Genomic DNA, 19,962 nt, shown 5'->3' on the forward strand with positions numbered 1-19,962 from the left:
GGTTTTCTATCACTCACCTCCAAACACATGCTGGTTGTCACAGGGCTCGTGGCACATGCTTAGTCTGACACTGCACACAATTGATGGCAACCACCCAACCAGGCAAGAGCTGGTCTCCTGGCAACGCCCCAGCTCCTTCCTGTCCCACCGAGGACGCTGCCCTATAGGTGGGGGCTGAGCCTTCTGCCACGGGAGCTGTATTCCTTTGCTGGGGCTGCCATAACAGAATACCACAGATGAGGGGGGCGCTTAAACAACCAACAAATATTGTCTCACCATTCTGGAGCGTAGATGTCTGAGATCAAGGTATTTGCAGGGTTGGTTCCTTCTGGGCGTGGTGAAGGAGAATCTGTTCCAGGCCTCTCCCCGAGCTTCTGGGGGATTGCTGGCAGTCTTTGGCATCTCTTGACTTGTAGATCTCTGCCTTTATCCTCCCAGGACCTTCTCCTTGTGTGCATGTCTGTGTCCAGACTTCCCCTTTTCATAAGAACATCAGTCCTATTAGATTAGGGGCTCACCTTACTCCAGTGTGACCTCATCTTAATTAATTACCTCTGCAATGACCCTGTTTCCAAGTAAGGTCACATTTTGAGGTAGTGGGGATTAGGGCTTCAACATACGAATCTGGGGGGACACAATTCAACCCATAACAGGCGCATACAAGTGTGAGTCTGTGTGTGTGTGTGTGTGTGTGTGTGTGTGTGTGTGTGTCACTGCTGGGTTGGGATCCTGTGTCACTACGCCCCTGTCCTACCACGGTGACTGTCCTCCAGGTGGAGACAGATGCCCTGGGCTGGAAGCCACTGTTTCTGCGTGAGTGCCATCTGGTTACAGAGCTGTAGGAAGCAGCTCCTGACCAGCGAGGCTGCTGCAGTTTCACTCCACTGCAGCTGACTCACAAGCTTTCTCTCCCCTCAGATGATTTTGCACAAAAATTCCTTGAACTGTCAGGCATCATTGTTATCCAGAGGTTGGGTGCTTTTCCCCAATCCAGGCTATGCTTTTCATGGCAAGACTGGCAATGGGTGGACCCCGGGCCAAATCCAACTTGGACATGAGTTTTTATTGGGTCAAGTCGGTTTTTAAAATGTACATTACTTGCCAATTTGAGAATCAGGAAATATCAAGTTAAAAATCCAGGTTTTCAAACTGGAAAATCTGAAGGTCTGGATCTGCTACCAAGGGTTACTTTAAAAGAATTTTCACATTAAAATGGCTTACGGTTATCATAGGAAAGGGCCGCTTTAAACAAGTGTTCACTGAAGACCATCGATTGGCCAATCTGAGTCTCGTCATAAAAATGTGTATTTGCACCTGTGTCTTCCTGTTTTCAGCAACCATATAAAAAGTCAGGGCTCAAGTGACCCTTTGCATGCAGTGTGGTGTAGGGCACAACGTGGGGCCTGTGTTGATGCCGTTCTGTTTTCAGATGCTCCCAGCTCACTGGGTATTGCCCACCACTTAATCAATCACTTATATGCTGAAAGTGCTTTGTATTAAAACTAACACATTGGGGCTTCCCTGGTGGCGCAGTGATTGAGAATCTGCCTGCCAATGCAGGGGACACGGGTTCGAGCCCTGGTCTGGGAGGATCCCACATGCCGCGGAGCAGCTGGGCCCGTGAGCCACAACTACTGAGCCTGCGCGTCTGGAGCCTGTGCTCCGCAACAAGAGAGGCCGCGATAGTGAGAGGCCCGCGCACCGCGATGAAGAGTGGCCCCCGCTTGCCGCAACTAGAGAAAGCCCTCACAGAAACGAAGACCCAACACAGCCATAAATAAGTAAATAAATAAATAAATAAATAAATAAATAAACCCAAAGTTTAAAAAAAAAAAAACTAGCACATGAAAAAACATGCCATAGAGTGCCACGTCCAGGAATCATAAAGGTTTAGCCCCTTTTCTGCCTGTGTCCTTGAAGCTGAAAGATGAGAACATCCAGGACGCAGGGCAGCAGAAAAGAGGCTGCAGGCTCAGGGAGAGGAAAACCAGAACCCCTCCCCCTGCCTTGTATGTTGTTCAAGGTAAGCAGAGAAGTCAGCAGAACTGTTTGGAGAGAAGGGCAAGACCAACCGTGGAGAGCACGTGCCCTGCAGGGAAGGGACTGGGTCTCAGAAGCTCACCCCACCTGCCCTGAGCCTCTTTCCTCCACCCCAGGACAGCACCCCATCACAGCAGGAATCTTCACAAATACCCCTGTGGTATCAGTCCACCTGGGACTGACTTACTGGTTGGGAAAACTGAAGCTCAGAGATGTAAAATGATGATCCCCAAAGTCTCCCAGGGAGAAAATTTAGTGCTGAGAGTAGCACACACTCAGAGCCCAGTGGTCTTTTCTCTACACTCACTTCTCACTCTTACCTGTGTTGGAGGAAAGCCCAGGGGCTCTTTCGATGTCTCACCCGGCCTGGGGGCTGTCAGGGAATGGTGAGAGATGAGACCGGATACTCACTTGCCCTGTGGGACATGCTGAGACATTTAAACTTGGACTCTTCGGCAACTGGGCACCCGCAGACGGTTTTGAACAGGGAGGGACAGCAAATGCACTGCCCGAAGCCGTGTGGAGGCGGGGGAGCTGTCCAGGACCCCGGTGCTGAATCAGCCACACTGAGGGGCTGGAAAAGATAGACAGGACAGGAGCAGGGGACCAGGTGTACGGTTGGATGTCGGGGGAGAGGGAAGGGAGGGAAGGTTGGTCCTAAATTTATGTCTTTCCAACACTCTGTGGTGAAAAAGGGGGAAGGCATTGAGGGGGAGGAGACTTGAAATACAGGAAGTCAAGTGGAAGGAGACATGAGGCAGAGTCTCATAGAGAAGGCAGGCTCCTACCTCATGCATAGCCGCTCATTAGGACTTCCAGGTCACTCACAGCCTTGGTCCCATCCTGATAGCCTGAGACAGACCCAATTCTCCACGGAACAGTCAGGACAGAGACGATAGATTTGGTTATTCTGCCATATCCTTAGTCTTTGAGCCCTTAGATTGGAAGGAACCAGCCTGTTCTGAGAAGAGCTCCAGGGAAAATCATGCTGGGCTAGTAGGAATCATGAATGTGGCGGTCAGCCTTGGCGCCAGCTTAGAAAGGCCATCCTGATCCCACAGGACACCAGGGCACACCTGCTGGGCTCCACATGACCTCAACTCAAAGCACCCAGCTGGCCTTAGTGTACAAGCATCCCTTCCCTTCCTCCCTCCTCTTCCTAGCCTTTCATCACTCACTACACATTGCCCAAATACCTCCTCTGTGCCAGGCACTTTTGGCAGCTGGGAGCACAAAGGCAAGTCCTCTGGGGCCTCCTTGCGTCAGCCACAGGGAGAGGGATTCCCTGGAAGGAAGCCAAACCTCCTTGCCATTCTCTACTCCTCTGGAGTCTGTGGATTCAGTCTGCAACTTGGAGGCAGCTGCACTCTGCCAGGGGCCAGGGCATTCTGGGTTTACTCATACACTCCTTTCTGTTCATATTATACCCCAACTTTCAATTTTGAGAAGTAAATATGCAATTTTTTCCTCCCTGTAATTTTCCCTGCTGTGGCTGTGGATTTCAAAGCAGCTGGAAAATGTGAGTAGCTCAGTGCTTTCTAAAAGTAAAAGGAGGCCGTGCAGCTTCGTACGTCGTCTGCTGCTCTTCGCAAGATCCAGCGGCTCTACTGTAGGGAGCTGCTCTCCAGGCTGTACTGTCAGGGGAACTTTTAACCCAAATAATCCACGTCCCCGCCTACCATTAGCAACGAGTTAATTGCCAAGAAGTAAGCGTGTGTGTGCGCACAGACGCATGCGTGTTGCAGGGATGTTAGTAGTGCGTGTTGCAGGTGAAACAAAGGTATCTGCTTACGTAGTCAAACTTTCTGCATGTTCCTCTGGAGACCTTCAAACCTTCGTGCCTCAGTAACTGAAGGTCAGGATAATCTGATCTATGCTTTTGTTTGGAAGAAGCGAGGCAAACAGATCTGGGATGGCTTATTTACCGTGTAACCTTGACAGTCTCTCTGGGTCTTAATTTTATCATCTGTAAAACAGAGCAGTGGACTTGGAGATATGCTGCCTGGATCCCCTTCCAGGAAGGACTCACCGACCACCCACGGGACAGGTGGTCAGCTGTCAGCTCCTTAGGGATCTGCAGCAAACTGCCTTATCCCAGGTCATGCCCTTCCCTGGGCACCCCACATCCAGCTACTGAGTAAGGTAGAGGCATACAGGCGGAGCCATTTCTGCCTGCTGCAGGGTGCTCTGACAGCCAACACCTACTCCAGAGTTCCCATCCAGGCTTTGCTGGACCTGAATCCCTGACCGACTTCTCCTGCTCACTTCCCCTTCCTCCCTTTTCCCTTCATAGATATTGAGCCTTGATAAACATCTTGTACCCCAAAGTCCATCACAGCATCTCCGTATAGAAAACCAAACCTGTGACAAATAGGGATAAAGATTTTCACTTCAAGAGGTTATTGTGTGAAAGCTAAATGGGATGTTTATGTGGTACCCAGCATAGTGCCTGGAACGTTGACAAAGCATGACAAATGTCTATTCCTTTTCCTTTTCCCCTAAAAACTGTGACACTAAGTCCCATTCCAGGCCTTGAGCATTTGTTCGTAGCCTGTGCTCTGTAATATTGGTTTGGATAAGGACCAGAGGGGAAAGTGGCCCTGAAAGTTTGCCCCAGCTGCTAAGTTTGAGAACCTGGCAGAGGACTCCGGAGCCAGCCTTGTCCCTGTGAAGTTCTTTATCCGTGGATCACATCAGTCCTCTTCAAGGTCCCTCACTGAAAAGAAATCGAGCATGCAAATACTCTTATCATTGATTATGATAAAAGAGTGTTATCCACGGGGAAATTCATGAAAGAGCCGGAAATACATTGAAATTCAATATTGTTTTAGTCCAAATCAATATTAATAATTGTTTACGTTTTTAAAGTGCAATTTGCAATTGAAAAATACACAAAGATCAACCAGTAGTTGCTAACACATCAAATTTTCCTGTTAAAGGCATAGTCCCTTACCTTTAAAATGTTTCTTATTCAACAGAGGATGGTGCTAATCCATGAAAATGGTTATCTGTTATTTATGTGCACAACATTAGAATGTGCTTCCATTATGCATGAGCTGAAAGGCCAGTAACTTTTCTTTTTAAGTTCTTGATTTTTTTAATTAAACTTTTTATTTCAAAATAATTATAGATGAACATACAGTTGTAAGAAGTAATACAGAGAAATACTGTGTACCCTTTATCCTGTTTCCCCCAATAGTAACATCTTGTAAAACTACAGTCCAATATCACAGTGAGAACGTTGACATTGATAGAGTCAAGACAGAGGACATTTCCATCACCACAAGGATGCCTCATGTTGCCCTTTTACATTGTTTAAGAATTAAAGATTTTTAAATGGCAAAGTTGACCATAGATACAGTGGGATTCAAATCATTAGCCCTGTTTAGATTTCTGCCTTAAAATGATTTTTATCATTAGGTGAGACACTGTCCCAACTGGGCTCAGTGGGCTCAAACATAGAGCAGTGGTAACCTAGGCAGAGAGTGGACCCAGGAGAGACTCGCCTCGACCACGAAGGCCTCAGGGGTAGATCAGAAAGAACCTGAGAACACATTTTTCAGTTTGACACTTGCATCAGGGTCCCTTGCCCCCTCAAATAAGGACAGAGTTATCTCGAAGAGAAACAGCTTGGCAGCTTTGGTCCCTAGGGGCACAGCATTGACCCAGATTTGTGGCAAGGGGCAGTCAGCAGGTGTGGGTGAGGGACCTGAAAGTGGCCTCACGCAAATAAAATTCACAAGGTGCCTTTCTGTTCTCCAAGATAGGTGTTTGTCTCACACCAGAGCTGCAAGGAATTTGGAAACTCACCTATAGCGCATATTTTGGATGCATCTTGATTTCAAGGTTAGGAAAATCAAACCCTGAGGGTCAACAGTTAATTGGAGGGGGAGCCAGGCCCAGAACCTGAGCTCCCCACTCTAAGCCTTGTGTCCATCCCATGACATCTGGTCGCTTTTCGGGGGGCTGCCTGGGTTCGTAAACTTAGTTCCTCTATGTCCTGGTTATGTTTCACACAGGCGTGAACTTGACCATTCTGGTCTTCCTCAGCTTCTGGGCCCACACCCAGTCACCTGTGGGATGAGGAAAATGATAACATAGTGATTTCTGCTCAGTTTGCGTTCACTGATTTTTTTTTTATTGCAGTAGAATTACTATCATTACTATTATTTATAGATATAATATAAAATTTACCATTTTAACCATTTTTAAGTCCAGAGGCATTAACTACATTCACATTGTTGTGTAGCCATCACCACTATGCATCTCCAGATCTTTTTTCATCTTTCCCAACTGAAAGTCTGTGCCCATTAATTAATAATGCCCCATTCCTCCCCCCCTCCCCTGCAGCCCCTGGTAACCACTGTTCTACTTCCTGTCTCTGAATTTGACTACATGGAATCGTACGGTATTTGTCCTATTGTCACTGGCTTCTTTCACGTAGCATAATGTCCTCAAGGTTCATCCATGTTACACCGTGTGTTGCTTTCATTGGTCTTTTTTTTTTTAAAGAAACTAATAAACAGTAATTTATTTATTTATTTATTTATTTATTTATTTATTTTTGGCTGTGTTGGGTCTTCGTTTCTGTGCGAGGGCTTTCTCTAGTTGTGGCAAGTGGGGGCCACTCTTCATCGCGGTGCGCAGGCCTCTCACTATCGCAGTCTCTCTTGTTGCGGAGCACAGGCTCCAGATGCGCAGGCTCAGTAACTGTGGCTCACGGGCCTAGTTGCTCCATGGCATGTGGGATCTTCCCAGACCAGGGCTCGAACCCGTGTCCCTTGCATTGGCAGGCAGATTCTCAACCACTGCGCCACCAGGGAAGCCCCTTTCATTGGTTTTTGATCAACACATTCAACCTCCAATTTTGTTTGGGAGTTTCCGATCATCATACTGTATTTTAAAGGTTTGGGAATCATCCATTTTACAGCATCTAAATGACTTGTATATTTGTTTGTGCATGTGTTATGTGTGTTAATATACATCTATATATAGAAATAGAGTCGTCATTTACCTCTACAAGTATACTAGTCTTCAAGCCCCATGATTTGAAATCTGCCCTACCAACATGAGGATACAAAAGTGGCATCCTGGTGGCGAGTGTGCCTTAGGTATTTGGGAGCTGTCAGGTTCCGATGGGCTCCCTGGTGGAGCTCAGTTCCTTGTCTCTTCTTCAATCATAGGATTGGACTACTCATTGAACCTGATTCCAACTCAGACCTGATCAAAACAAACCCACAGCTCCCTGAAACGTAAGTGACCTTTTTAAAATTCCAGGTTCTTGGAGTGCCTCTCTCCAGATGGCCCAATCACCTCTGCCTATTAACTCATGCTCATTCAACATGCAGCGAAGTTTATCGATCACCTGTGCCAGGCACTGTGCTAAGTGCTGGGACTACAAAGATGAGCAAAGAGTCTGAAACAGGCATGTGAATGCTCTCCACACAGTGGGGGAAGGGCTGTAACTGAGGTACACATGCTCACAAGATTGGAGGTACTGCCTGGGCAGGGGTGGGGAGGGACTCAGTTTTTCTACCTGTAGAATTACTATTCCACGACCCTGTTCCATTGTCATAAAACACCCTGAAAATATAAGACGCTCTGGGCAGAGATGATACCCATAGTAGCAGTGGAAGGCACTGCAGCCTGTGACACCTTGGCCAGGCTCTCGGGACCCGCTCGCCGTGGCTGTGTGTTTGCAGGCCTTCGTTCATCCTCTTTGTGTGCGCAGTGGTGGGAAGCTGGGCTGTGGTGTTGCTAGTGGGGCCGTGGGGATATGGCTTGGGGCTGTTTGAGCCTGATTTATGCCTCGGCCTTCACCTTAGCGTTCCCCTTTCTCTCCCCCTGCAGAGAGCATGGGAGATTGGAAGGACTCCCTGCCTTGTAACAGGGGAATGTATATCAAGTGAATTGCTTCCCCCAGGAATGGGGTGCTGCCATGCCTACTTGGGTGTGCCAAGGCTGGGCCCTGGCCATTTCGGGACCCAGGTCAGCACACACACACACACACACACACACACACACACACACACACACACACGTGTCAGCAGTGGGAGTCTGCAGCCCTGCCTCAGAGTCTCAACGCTTGCAGCCATTCGTCATCCTCGCAGAGCATTGCAACTTTATGCCTACGCATAAAAACTGGAGGGACTCGTCCCAGAGTTTGCTGCTGCTACCACCACTGCCGTTAGAGCAGTTTTAATTAGCCGCAGGATTTTATAAAGAGCTGAAGTCAAGAAGAACCCCATCTCAGAAGTAAGCAGATGGAGGCGGTGTTCTCAGGGGACTGGGCTGTGTGCTTTGTTTCAGCAAAGAGCAAATGAGTTACTGAGGCCAGGAGGCTGAGGAGGGAAGCCGGGAGGTCAGCCCCAGCGCCGGCCTCGGTGGGGGGGCAGAGCTGGAGGCGCGGCCCCGTCTGCTGCCCTGGCAGAACGCTCGGTGCCGGATTCAAGGTGACGGCAGTGCCTGTCTCCATTCTCCTCAAGTTGCCATAGCAGCCTCTCTCCCGATGAGCAGCTTCTCCTGGAGCCCTCAGCCGGGAGGGACGTCATTCTTCGCTCCTGCCCGTTAGAGGTGGAGACTGACTAGACAGAGAACTTTCCTGGGCCCGGGGTCTGCACGCCAAGTGAGTGCACCCAGTGGGCACGTGGCTGGATGCATCCTGCCGCCTCCAGTGGGGCACAGCGTCCTCTGGGTGACTGGGGTGAGTGTCTGGGCCTCGGAGCATCCACAACCAAGTGTGTCCTTGGAGCCGTCCGTCCGTCTGCCTGCCGGCCCTTCGCCACTGGAGGTGCGTGTGTTTTGTTGGCTGAATTCCCAAGTCCTTGCTTGTGCCCTGAAGTGAATTTTCTAGAGACGAATTTTTAAATCAGATAAATAAGGAAATAGGAGAAATCCTTGGCCCTGCCCTGTGTCCCAGGAGGTGTTTACAAGATTAATTGGATTTCTTTTTCTTACTGTAAAAATTGGTGATGCCATTCAGGCCTCAGGGAGAGAAGCCGCTGGGAGCACTAGAAATTGTGAGGAGGGCAGGACCTTCTGGAAACTCAGTGGGCTGTTTATTTTTCTTGCCTCACCCCCCTCCCCCTTCCACCCCCAGTTATTTGAATTTTCTTATTGTCTGTTGGCCTTGGAAGGGAAGCAGGGAAGTAGGGGAGGGTTTTCCACTTGTCATCGGAGCCGAGGGTGTTGCAGTGCGTGTTGTGCTGCACCAGTCCTCCCAGCGGGGGGCGGAGGCCTGTGAATGTGTTTCTGGGCCCCGGGCAGCCCGGCCCCAGCCTGTGATAGAGTGTGGTGTCCCCTTCCCAGGCAGCAGCTCAACTCCCAGGAGAGGGAGACAGCCTTTGGACAGCTCTCCCCACGGCCTTGAAAATAACGTGTGACTTTGAAGACAAGGACCCTCACGGGAACAGTAGGGGGTCAGATGTGCGTACCCTCTGGAGTGTCTGGTGGTCTGCTCGTGACCTCTCAGCTACCTCCCTTTAAAGGAAGGAGGTTCCTACAGATAACGTGATGTTGGCCCCCTCCTGGGGCACTGAAGACCCAGGCAGACTGCAAACCAGTCTCCCAGGAGGGGAGGCATGCTAACCTTTGATTCTTGTTTACGTGGAGCAGGGAGTTAGCCAATCAGATGGTCTCTCAGTGAGAGCCACCACTGGGAGGAGGGTCCCAGCGCGGGAAGGCTGGGGTCCGAGGCTTAAGGGCTGGGTCTGGGCAGGGGAAGCCATGCACGGCTCTAACACCAGCTTCCCTGGGCTGGTGGGGAAGGGGCTTATATTCTCTTGGGGGCCAACAAAGAGAAGAGTCGCTGAAATGAGACACTTGAATGGTTGACGCTCCTGCCACAGTGAAGGTGCAGGTCCTGGGGCTGTGTTCTCTCCTCCCCCAGATTTGGAGGCAGGGATGTGGTCCTCATCCCGGCTCCAGGCACATGGGCTGCTGGAGCCTGGCTCCACTGGGTGGGCTGGGTTTGGGCAGGTTCAGAAACAAGTGAGGACAGGTCGTGGCTGCAGGACAAGGGGAATCGACACTGGCTTGAACGGCGACAGTGTGACAGATTAGGAAGAGAAAGGGACTGACCAGCTCTTTTGTACTCACTTCTGCAGGGCCAGCCACTGTACAGACCGTGCGATGATGATCACATGTGCGTCTGAATCCCCTTTTCTCATCCAATAGAGTCTCTGGGTCGAGATCAGGCAGCTCTTTATTAGCTGTTTAACCGGGCAGCTGTGTATGCTGGCCATCAAGTTGCCATCCTTTCGTCCCGCCTTCCTCTCTCCTTCCCTCTCCCCCTCCTTACGAAATGTCCTGACGTCGGAGCTCACCCTAGATCAGATCAGCCTCCTGGCCTCGTGTCTGACTCTGCAGGCCGGTGTGGCTGGAGGAGATCTGCCAACACCATGGCCAGCATAAGCTGGGTGTCCTTACAGCTGCGGCCTTGCTTATAGGCTTACCCTGTGGGGCCTGCACTCAGGGCCTGTCATCGCTGAGGGAAGGGCCTGGGAGACCACAGGGTGCCGGGCATGCTGTGGGCAGCGCTGAGAGTGGCCTCGTCCTTACCCGGAGCCTGGGGCCTGCACTCTTGCATCTGTGTCTTTGCAGGATGACGAGCCAGGTCCCCAGGACAGTCCCATCTGGGGCAACCACGGAGGGGGAGGTCACAGCCCTTCATGAGGGGCTTCAGGGTCTGAGCCTTTGGGGACACGTGGCTACCCATTTTCACCCACCGCAAGCCCAGGGTGGAAGTGTCCCTGGTGATGGCAGGAAGCAGCCATCTTTCTCTGCGGCAGGGGGCCACTGCAGCGAGGTCAGGGCCAGCTGGAACCCCAGAGCCAACTCCAGAGGCAAACCGAGCCCGGCTCAGCACTGCATCCCAAACATAAAAGCTGGGAGGCCGTGGGAAACCCCTGCTCAGGTCAGCCCAGAGAGCCCGGCATTCAGGCACGTTCCCGTGCATGGAGGCCTGGAGAAGGTTAATTAAAGTTAACTGAGTGCAAAAATAATTACAGAGACTGTAGAGGGGAGAAACCCAAACCTGCAATTTAACTCTCCTCAGCCTCAGAGCTTTGCTGAGAACTGTCTAGTCCTTGGGAATCTTTGTCTGGGCAGAGGAGGGAGGGGCTTCTCTTAGTATCACTTCCTGCTTCGCGCCCCTCAGGTTGGATGCAGAGGGAAAAAAGTTAGGGTTTCCTCCCCCAGCACTTGGGTGCCAGGTCAGAGATGGGTTCCCTGACCAAAGTATCGCACCAAGGAGACCCCGGGCAGGGACCATCCTTGTGCCGAGCAGCACATCTGGTCTGGGGCCCCATCAGCCACCCAGCTGTGCCCTTGGAGGCTGCTGGGAGCTGCCCACCTGGCCTCAGCCTCCCTCGGGCACTGCCCTGTGCCAGGGAGGGGCAAGTTCCCAAGGGCTCCTTGGGTGGAAAGAGGGTGGTATCCCTGGGCCTGGGGGGGTAGGACCCAGTGAAGGTAAGGGGACCCAGTGACAGCTTACTGGGCGGATTCCCCTTCCGCACCTGTCCCACCCCACCAAGCCCCGCCCCACTGCAGGAACTTACATCCTTCCCTTGGGCAGATGGCCTTGGGGCACCCCCATCTTTTTTTTTTTTTTTTTTTCTTTTTCTGGCCGCACCGCGCAGCATGTGGGATCCTAGTTCCCTAGGCCAGGGATCGAACCCACGCCCCCTGAAGTGGAAGCGCGGAGTCTTAACCACTGGACCACCAGGAAAGTCCCGGGGTACTCCCATCTTGACCCACAGCCTGGCCCAACTGATGTCTCTTGGTTGGTACTGGTGTATTTGCAATTTCTTCTACTTCAGGAGGAACGAGGGTTGGGACAAGCCACGCAGGCATGCTCTGGGTCTGCAGCGGCCAGAGCAGTGGGGGTCCATCTGCAGGGACACAGCCTCTGAGCCTGGGGTCTGTCAGATCTGGGTCTGGCTGCCCCGTCTCAGCTCCAGGCCCCGGGGCTTTGAGAGCAGGGACAACCGTGATCTGGCCAGAGCTTCAGCTCCTGCAGGTGTGACTATCCACTGCAGCCTCGATCCCACCAGCCCATCCTTCAGTCTGTCAGGGAGGGAAAGCTCTGGCTGGTGGGGGTGGGGAGTCGCTCAGTCCCTGCCATCCTCTGGGCCTGGGAGGCTCCTTCTCGAAGCCTCCAGTTCCGTGGAGACCTTTGTCCCCAGCACCCTGTAAACAGGAGCCGGGGCAGAGAGAGACCCAAGAGCTTTTCTGTCCAGCAGGCCAGTTGCGAGGGAGAAGGACCCAGATTCCTGCCTGGACATTGCAGGGGGGTGGCCGCTGTCCCCGGCTGTGGGTGATGGGGATCCACCCTGGGCAACCCTGGGCAGGAGCTGGGCAGTGTCTCTCTCCATGGTTTTTCTAGGGGTGCAGATACAGGAGACCCTGGCAGGAAGCTGGTGTCTTGGCCACAGGTGGTGACGGGGCTTCCCTTCACCTCCTTGGGCTTGAAAACGTGAAAGGGATGCACCTGAGTAAGGGTGGAGGGATCCAGGATTATGCTGGTCGAGTGTGGTGACTGGGGCCCTGGGCCTCAGTGACGGACCGTCTCTCTCCTCTGCTGCTCCGTAGACTGTGGCCTGATGGACACCTGGTGTGGACGATGAGGGGAGAACGCGCCTCCCACACCCGAGAGGTGACCCCAGAGCGAGCCCTGGATGACCCCGCGAGCAGGAACCATGCGGCTGGCCTGCATGTTCTCGTCCATCCTGCTGTTCGGAGCCGCAGGCCTCCTCCTCTTCATCAGCCTGCAGGACCCCACGGAGCTCGCCCTCCAGCAGGTGCCAGGTGAGCCCTCACTCTCCGCCCCGCCGTCTGCTGGCCCCGGCTTTCCCGCCCGAGGGGCAGGTCTCCACGCTGCTCTGGTGCCAAGGCAGGGGTCCTGGCCTCCTCCTGGTGGTCCTCAGCCTCAGTGTGGGAACACAGTGTCTGTTGTCAGATCACCAGCCTCAGGGTTCTGGCCTCTGGCCTCTGGCCTGTGCGCTCTTCTGGGGAAGGACAGACAGGCTGCCCATCTCTCAGCTGGTTGTTGCCTTTGGTGAAACCGAGATTTAAGGAGGATTCTGCCACCTCTCGGGGCCTCTTCCACATGGTCTCGGACATCCGAAGATGAATGCCTTCTCCCTCAGCCCAGGCCTCCCAAATGGGACTCTGATTCTCTGCCCAGCCCTGGGGACCCCTCGGATTCAGCCTCTCCAGCCTGGTCAGGGAAGTCGGGGTACCTCCTGGCTTTGTGAAGCTAAGTGGCTCCTGCTGGCCCCCCACCTGCTTCCTCCTAACACACTGGAGGGAAGTACCCTCCCTGACTCAGAGGTGGGGTGGTAGTGAGGGGAGAGCAGGAAGGATGGTTCTGGAGCCTCGGAGTGGATAGGATGTGGAGAGGGGAGCTCAGGCCAGGCCCCTCTTGCTGGGACACAGAGAGCACGGCAGGGCTGGAGGGCATCCGGCTCGGGGCCAAGGCCAGGGACCACTCTGCTTTGGGGTGAGAGGAAAGCGTGGTTGCCAGGCCCGAGCACCAGCGTTTCCCAGCAGTGGTCCTGGAGGCCTTGTTAGGGGAGGGTCCGTGATGACGGCCCTGTGCTCCAGGACACGAACAGAATGAAGGAGGTGTGGAGGCTGGGGAGTTAGGCAGAGAGATTCCTGTGCCGTCCCTGCCCGCAGCCCATAGCACAGGAGTGCGGGACATGGCACAGGGGCCCCTGGCCCTGAGTGCGGAGGGCTCTCAGGCCTGCACCCTCCTCCCCAGCACCCCCTCAGCCATGGCGCACACGCTCAGGGCAGCCTGCACCCAGGCTCAGACTGGGGGCCTGTAGGCAACACGTGGAAAGGCAGAAGGAGCACGAGGAGGCCAGAGCTGGGGCCCTGGGCCTGGCAGCTGCTCTCAGAGGCCCTGGTGGGAGAGGCTGATGAGTTGATTCTCTCATCACAGAGAGTCAGCTAGAGGCAGCCCAGGCGCTGGGTCTCCAGGAGGCAGTGGGTGAGTCACTGGGGCTGACCCACGCTTGGGCCAGACCCTCCTAGGGGGTGGCCGTCGAAGGTGGGTCTGGCTGCTTCCTGGCTTCTGACGAAGCAAAAGCAGGGGCCCATGACCGAGCTGGTCCTCTGCGGAGACTTTGCAGCCTCACGTGAGCCCCAGAGTGGCCGGCTCACTGTGTCAGCGGAACCGGGCTCCACAGGCAGCGCCAGCAGGGGCGCTAAGAGCTGGTCTCTGCAGTTGTGGGTCATATATGCAGAAGCGAGCTCCCAGAAAAGGGCCCTCAGACAGGGCTTGGGGTTAATGGTACCGTGTATCCTCGGCACAGGTCTTGGTGAGTGCGTGTGGTTGGAGCACACGTGGGCAGAGGATCTGCGTGTCCAGTGTCTGCGCTCTATGGGACGAGCCAGGGAGAGAAGGCATGAGTGTGTCTGTGGTGTCCACCTGGGTATCCCATCTGTGGTCTCCTCTGGGGACAGGTGTTATTTTCCTGGGTGGGCTCGGGGTCTGGTGGCCATGACACACACCCCCCACCGTGCTGTAGCAGCTGGCAACGCAGAGCCCTTGCCCCTCATGTCTTCTGCAGACGTGGATTCCTGTCCCGCCCGCCAGCCAGCACTGCCTTGCACAGCTGCCCCAGTGCATGCACGTGCGGATCTCCTTGATTACTGGTGGGGTGGGAGCCCACCGGATGGCTGGGGTTTCTGGGGTGGGGGGGGGGTGGTGAACAGGGGAGGAGCCTCAGCTGGCAGGGCGTGTAGGATGGCAGGAAGCTGAGGTTCCCCTCCCGCTGCAGCCGGGGATGGCAATGGCCTGGCAAACCCAGGCAAGGAGCACACTTGGGTCTTGAGCTCCCTTCCTCGGGCTGTAGATGGAGTGGGACCACCCCCTCGCCACATGCCAGGTGATGGGCAACCTGGACGTCCTACGGAAATCACATCAAACACAGTCATAAAACCTTAAGTAATGCTTACATTACTTTCCCTGAGCAAAGTGTTCCTGACACAGGCTGTTTGTGTTGATTTGTTGCTATTCATTTATTCTTTCCCTGTACTTCTCACAGCAGCCTAATTGTGATTCGGTACCAAGAAAGCAATATCAAAGTAATTTTCCACAACATTAGTTACAATTTTCTTCTGATCTTTCAAGTGAAACAATCCCATCCTGTTGGCTTCTTTGAGCATATAAACCTTGATTACATTTATCTGTTGGAAACCAGTACTTACAAAGTGTATGTATCCAGTTGCATGGGTGGGTGGCCCCAAGGGCCCTGGACAAGTCAGGATTTCTACCCACGGGAGGTGTGGATGTGTGGGGTCTGCCCTGTCATCCGGATCAGGCAAGGCTGATGGTGGGGGGCACCTTCAGAGGAAATTCCACACGGGCTACTCTGGCTTTCCCAGCAGCAGAAACTTCCCTGGGAATGGAGTGTCTGGTATCCGCTGTTGGTGGCACTGATCAAGGTGGCAGGGGGAGGGTGGGCAGGTGAAGATCCAGAAACAAGCTTGAGAAGGCGGGCAGAGCCTTTAGTTGTTTGTGGCCCCTTGGGGTTGGGGGTGTCCTTCAGATTTCTCCCATGCAACTACCAGCTGTTAAAAGCACCTGAACTTCTCAGAGACCAGTCAGCAAATCTCACCTGGTTTGTGCATTAGATGCAATCCTATGGGGCTGCCAACTTTTGTAAACCAAGCGATATTTTCCAAAATGTTTGCTATATTTTAAATCAAACCTCCTGGAACATAAATCACTGCCGGTTAACCTACCTTCATTCTAAGATTAGATTTTCTTGGGTATCAGAGAATCCACCTATCCTACTATTTTTCAGTCTCCAATATTGCCAGGCCCTGAGGCCTCAGGAAACTCACTTCTTGACCCGGGAGACTACACTTGCCCCTTCCCTAAGTGGAAGAGAGCAGACCAGAACCGGGAATAACACATCCCAATGTGCTGGCCCTGGGGGTACAGAAGGTACACTCCATGTGTGTGTTTGGGCACACTGACTTTTTATGAGCTGCCTGTCTTTATGAACTTTGTATTATGGAGAGCTTGGAACACACACTAAAGTAGATTAGCATAGTGCAATGAACCCCATGCACCCAACACCCAGTAGCCTCAAGAGGGCCCCATCCATAGCCCCATCCACTTCTCTCCTTTTGAAGCATATACCATATGGCCTATCAATTCAGCCATCAATTTTTTTTAAAATTTCTATTGGAGTATAGTTGATTTACAATGTAGTGTTAGTTTCTGCTGTACAGCAAAGTGAATCAGTTATACACATACACATATATCCAGTCTTTCTTTTTTTTTTTAATTATGTTTGGCCACGCCACACCTCATGCGGGATCTTAGTTCCCCGACCAGGGATCGAACCCGTGCCCCTTGCAGTGGAAGCACAGAGTCTTAACCACTGGACCACCGGGGAGGTCCCTATCCACTCTTTTTTAGGTTCTTTTCCCACGTAGGTCATTACAGAGTATTGAGTAGAGTTCCCTGTGTCATATAGTAGGTTCTTATTTTATCTACTTTATATATAGTAGTGTGTCTATGTCAATCCCAGTCTCCCAATTTATCCCTCCCCCCTTGCCCCGCTTTACCCCCTGGTAACCATAAAGCCATAAATATTTCAATATATTTCTCAGTTTAAAAGATAAGAACTCTTTTTTTTTTTAACATTCAACAGTTCTTTAATCTCACCAAATGACCAGTGTTCACATTTCTAGTTGTCCCACAAATACCATAAATACCTTTATTTCCAATTTGTTCTATCCAGTATCTAGATAAGGTCCACATGTCGCAGTTGGTGGATGAGTCATTTAAGTCTCTCTCAGTGCATAAGAGGCCGTGCACATCTTTATTTCTCTCTTGCTATTTATTGGAGGAAACTGGGTCGCAGGTCCTGTAGGTTTCCCGCAGCTGGGATTTTTGCTGATCGTGCCTGTTTGGTATAGCTCAGCCCAGACTTCTGCTCTTCCTATTCCCTATAAATTAAGTCAATTTAGCAGCTTGATCAGATGCAGGTTGGTTTCTTTTTCTTTTTTTTTTTTGGCAAGAATTCATGTGTGGTCCTATGTTCTTCCGTTGGGAGACGCACATCTGCCCGGCTTTCTTTTGGGATGTCAGTTAGCCACTGACCCTGTGCCTAGACTGTTCATTCATTTGGGGCTGTACAATGCGATGTTCTTTTTTTTTTTTTTAATTATTTATTTATTTTTGGCTGTGTTGGGTCTTCGTTGCTGCACGCGGGCTTTTCTCTAGCTGCGGCGTGTGGGGGCTACTCTTCGTTCATTGCGGTGCGCGGGCTTCTCATTACGGTGGCTTCTCTTGTTGCGGAGCACGGGCTCTAGGTGCACAGGCTTCAGTAGTTGTGGCATGTGGGCTCAGTAGTTGTGGCTTGCAGGCTCTAGAGCACAGGCTCAGTAGTTGTGGCGCATGGGCTTAGTTGCTCTGCGGCATGTGGGATCTTCCTGGACCAGGTATCGAACCTGTGTCCCCTGCATGGGCAGGCGGATTCTTAGCCACTGTGCCACTAGGCAAGTCCAGCGATGTTCTTTTATTTTTTTTTTAATTTTTTAATTTATTTCTTTAAATTGAAGTATAGTTGATTTACAATGTTATGTTAATTACTGTTGTACAACAAAGTGATTCAATTATACATATATATACATTCTTTTTTAAAATATTCTTTTCCATTATGGTTTATCATTAGATATTGAATATAGTTCTCTGTACTATACAGGAGGACCATTCTGTATATAAAAGCTTACATCTGCTAACCCCAACCTCCCCCTCCATCCGTCCCCCAGCCCCCTCCCCTGTGATGTTCTAATTATTATCATTCCTTCTTCATTCTTTTAAGTGGGATGGATTTTGTTTTAATGGGGTGAAGCGAAGCATTGTTAGTGACCCATGAAGCCAAAGTGAACAGTGGATTGATTGGCTTATTCACTGAAATATTTTAAAACTGTGACCTTATGATACAGATTCTGTTGCTGGCACACTACAAATAGGTTTTTTTGTCTTTTGGGTTTTTTTTTAAATGTTTGGTTTTGGCAGAGTGGATTTCCTTAGAGTGAGCCACCCCACGTTTTAGTGAAGTAGCTCTTTGCTTCCCCCAAAGCCATGTAGCTGTGATGGGGGGGGAGGGTCTCTGGGGACTGAGGCCAGTGCTGGGGTGCCGAGGGAAAAAGGCAGCCACAGTGACGGCTCAGCGGCCCCAAGTGCAGACAGGACAGCCTCTGCTGACTTGTTGGTCCATAGCCAGGCCCCAGGGCATCCAGGAATAATAATAATAACAAAAGTTTACCACGTGCCAGGTCTTGTGCTAAGCCCTTTACATGTTTTAATGCATGTAATTCTTATAATAAATGAGGTCCTGAGACTTACAGGATGGACACGCAGAAAACACTGATGGGGGGGCTAACGCTCCCAGCCACTCACTGAGTGCCCACCACTAAGACAAGCACTTCACAAGTACTTAGCACTCATTTAATACTTTCAGAACCCCCTGAGTTAAGTTCTGTTATACCATTTGACAGACAAGACTCCCGAGGTAAGAGAGGTTACAAGCTGTGCCCAGGGCCATAAAGCTCTGGGCTTCAGAGCCCGGATTCATCCTTAGGCAGCCGGCTGTTGCCCGCGGCACCTACTGCCTTCCCAAGAGCAGTGACGCTCGCTCGGTCTGGCCTGTCTGGTCCCAGAGCAGAACCTGGCAGAGAGAAGAGTGTGGATCGAAGAGGCATGAGAGAATGTGCATGGGAAGAGCTCCCAGTGCATTAGGGGCTGGAGTGAGACCCGGGGATCCAGACTAGTGGCCGAAGACACAGCCAGGTGCTGGGCCCCGTGAGCCCTTGGAACATTGCAGGGAGCGAGCCTTTGCTGCAGGCTCAGCAGGAAAGCTCTGGGGATTCTGAGGGTGCAGTGGCCATCAGAGAGCCCACTCCAGTGACTGCATGTCGTGGACCTGTGGGCAGGAGCAGAGGAGGAGACCACAAGTATAAGGAGAGTGGCTGCGAGGGGTTGAGTGAGGCTGGAAGAGATGGCAAGGCCTGGGGCAGGCAGGCAGGGACTGGAGAGGTGGTTCAGGGCCATCATGGGGTCGGCAACCCCAGAGTTGGTGACCACATGGGTGGGAGGATGAGGAGGGTGAGGAGGGCAGCCGTCAGGGTTCAGGGTGACTCTAGCTCAGAGTGTCTGTCTCTGGTAGATGGGGGTTAGGGTGCCACTCACCGAGGCAGACACTTCAGACAGGGAGTGGTCAGAGGAGGGAGCTGGAGACCACATGTTCTATTTTGGGCAGATGGCATCTGAGATGCTGGGCAGGGTGTGTGGAGTTGCACTGTGACTCCTCCACCCAGGGTTCCAGACTCACAGACCACAAGAACGGGCGAGAAAAGCAGGAAGCTCCCACCCTGCCCATCCCTCCTCCACCTGCATTCAGACAGGTCACACACTCACTCCTTCGCTCTCACACACCCGAGGGCAAGGTCCTGGCTGGAGGAGTCGGGAGGGCTTCCTGGAGGATGGGGGCTGTGGATTGCTTGTTGGCCTTCTCCAGGGCACAAGAGGTGACAAGATGCTGACCTCCAGCAGAAGCAGTGAAGTGGATTTGGATGAGACTCAGTGGGAGCCCGTGGTCCCTCTCCAGAGTGCATGATGCTAAGTATTGTGCCCAATATCTCACAGTTAGAAACGAACAGATCCAGAATTGACTCAGAAATTGACAGAGCTCCTGCTTTGGTCCCCTGGAGGCAGGGCTGTGTTGGCTGGAGAAAGCGTGGCCCTCACTCTCGGTTCCATGGTTACCAGGGACACATGGCCCTGCCTGTGCCCATGTGCAGGGGTCAATGTCAGAGGGTTTGTCTTGTTCCTACAATGACTGTCTTTGTCCAGGTGTGACCCCTTGTAGCCCTGAGACACCACCAGGCCAA

General features: G+C 52.2%; 1 protein-coding gene across 1 annotated transcript in view; it reads left to right on the forward strand.

Moving 5' to 3' along the window:
• Positions 1–19,962, forward strand: part of CHST8 (carbohydrate sulfotransferase 8) — a 124,410-nt gene that overhangs the window by 44,822 nt on the left and 59,626 nt on the right. The window contains exon 2 of the mRNA XM_057534655.1: positions 12,631–12,846. Coding sequence (XP_057390638.1) covers positions 12,717–12,846 — 130 coding nt within the window. The 5' untranslated portion in view covers positions 12,631–12,716. The remainder of the gene's footprint in view (positions 1–12,630; positions 12,847–19,962) is intronic.

Source organism: Balaenoptera acutorostrata, chromosome 19, assembly GCF_949987535.1.
Source record: "Balaenoptera acutorostrata chromosome 19, mBalAcu1.1, whole genome shotgun sequence".
Taxonomy (NCBI): Eukaryota; Metazoa; Chordata; class Mammalia; order Artiodactyla; family Balaenopteridae; genus Balaenoptera; species Balaenoptera acutorostrata.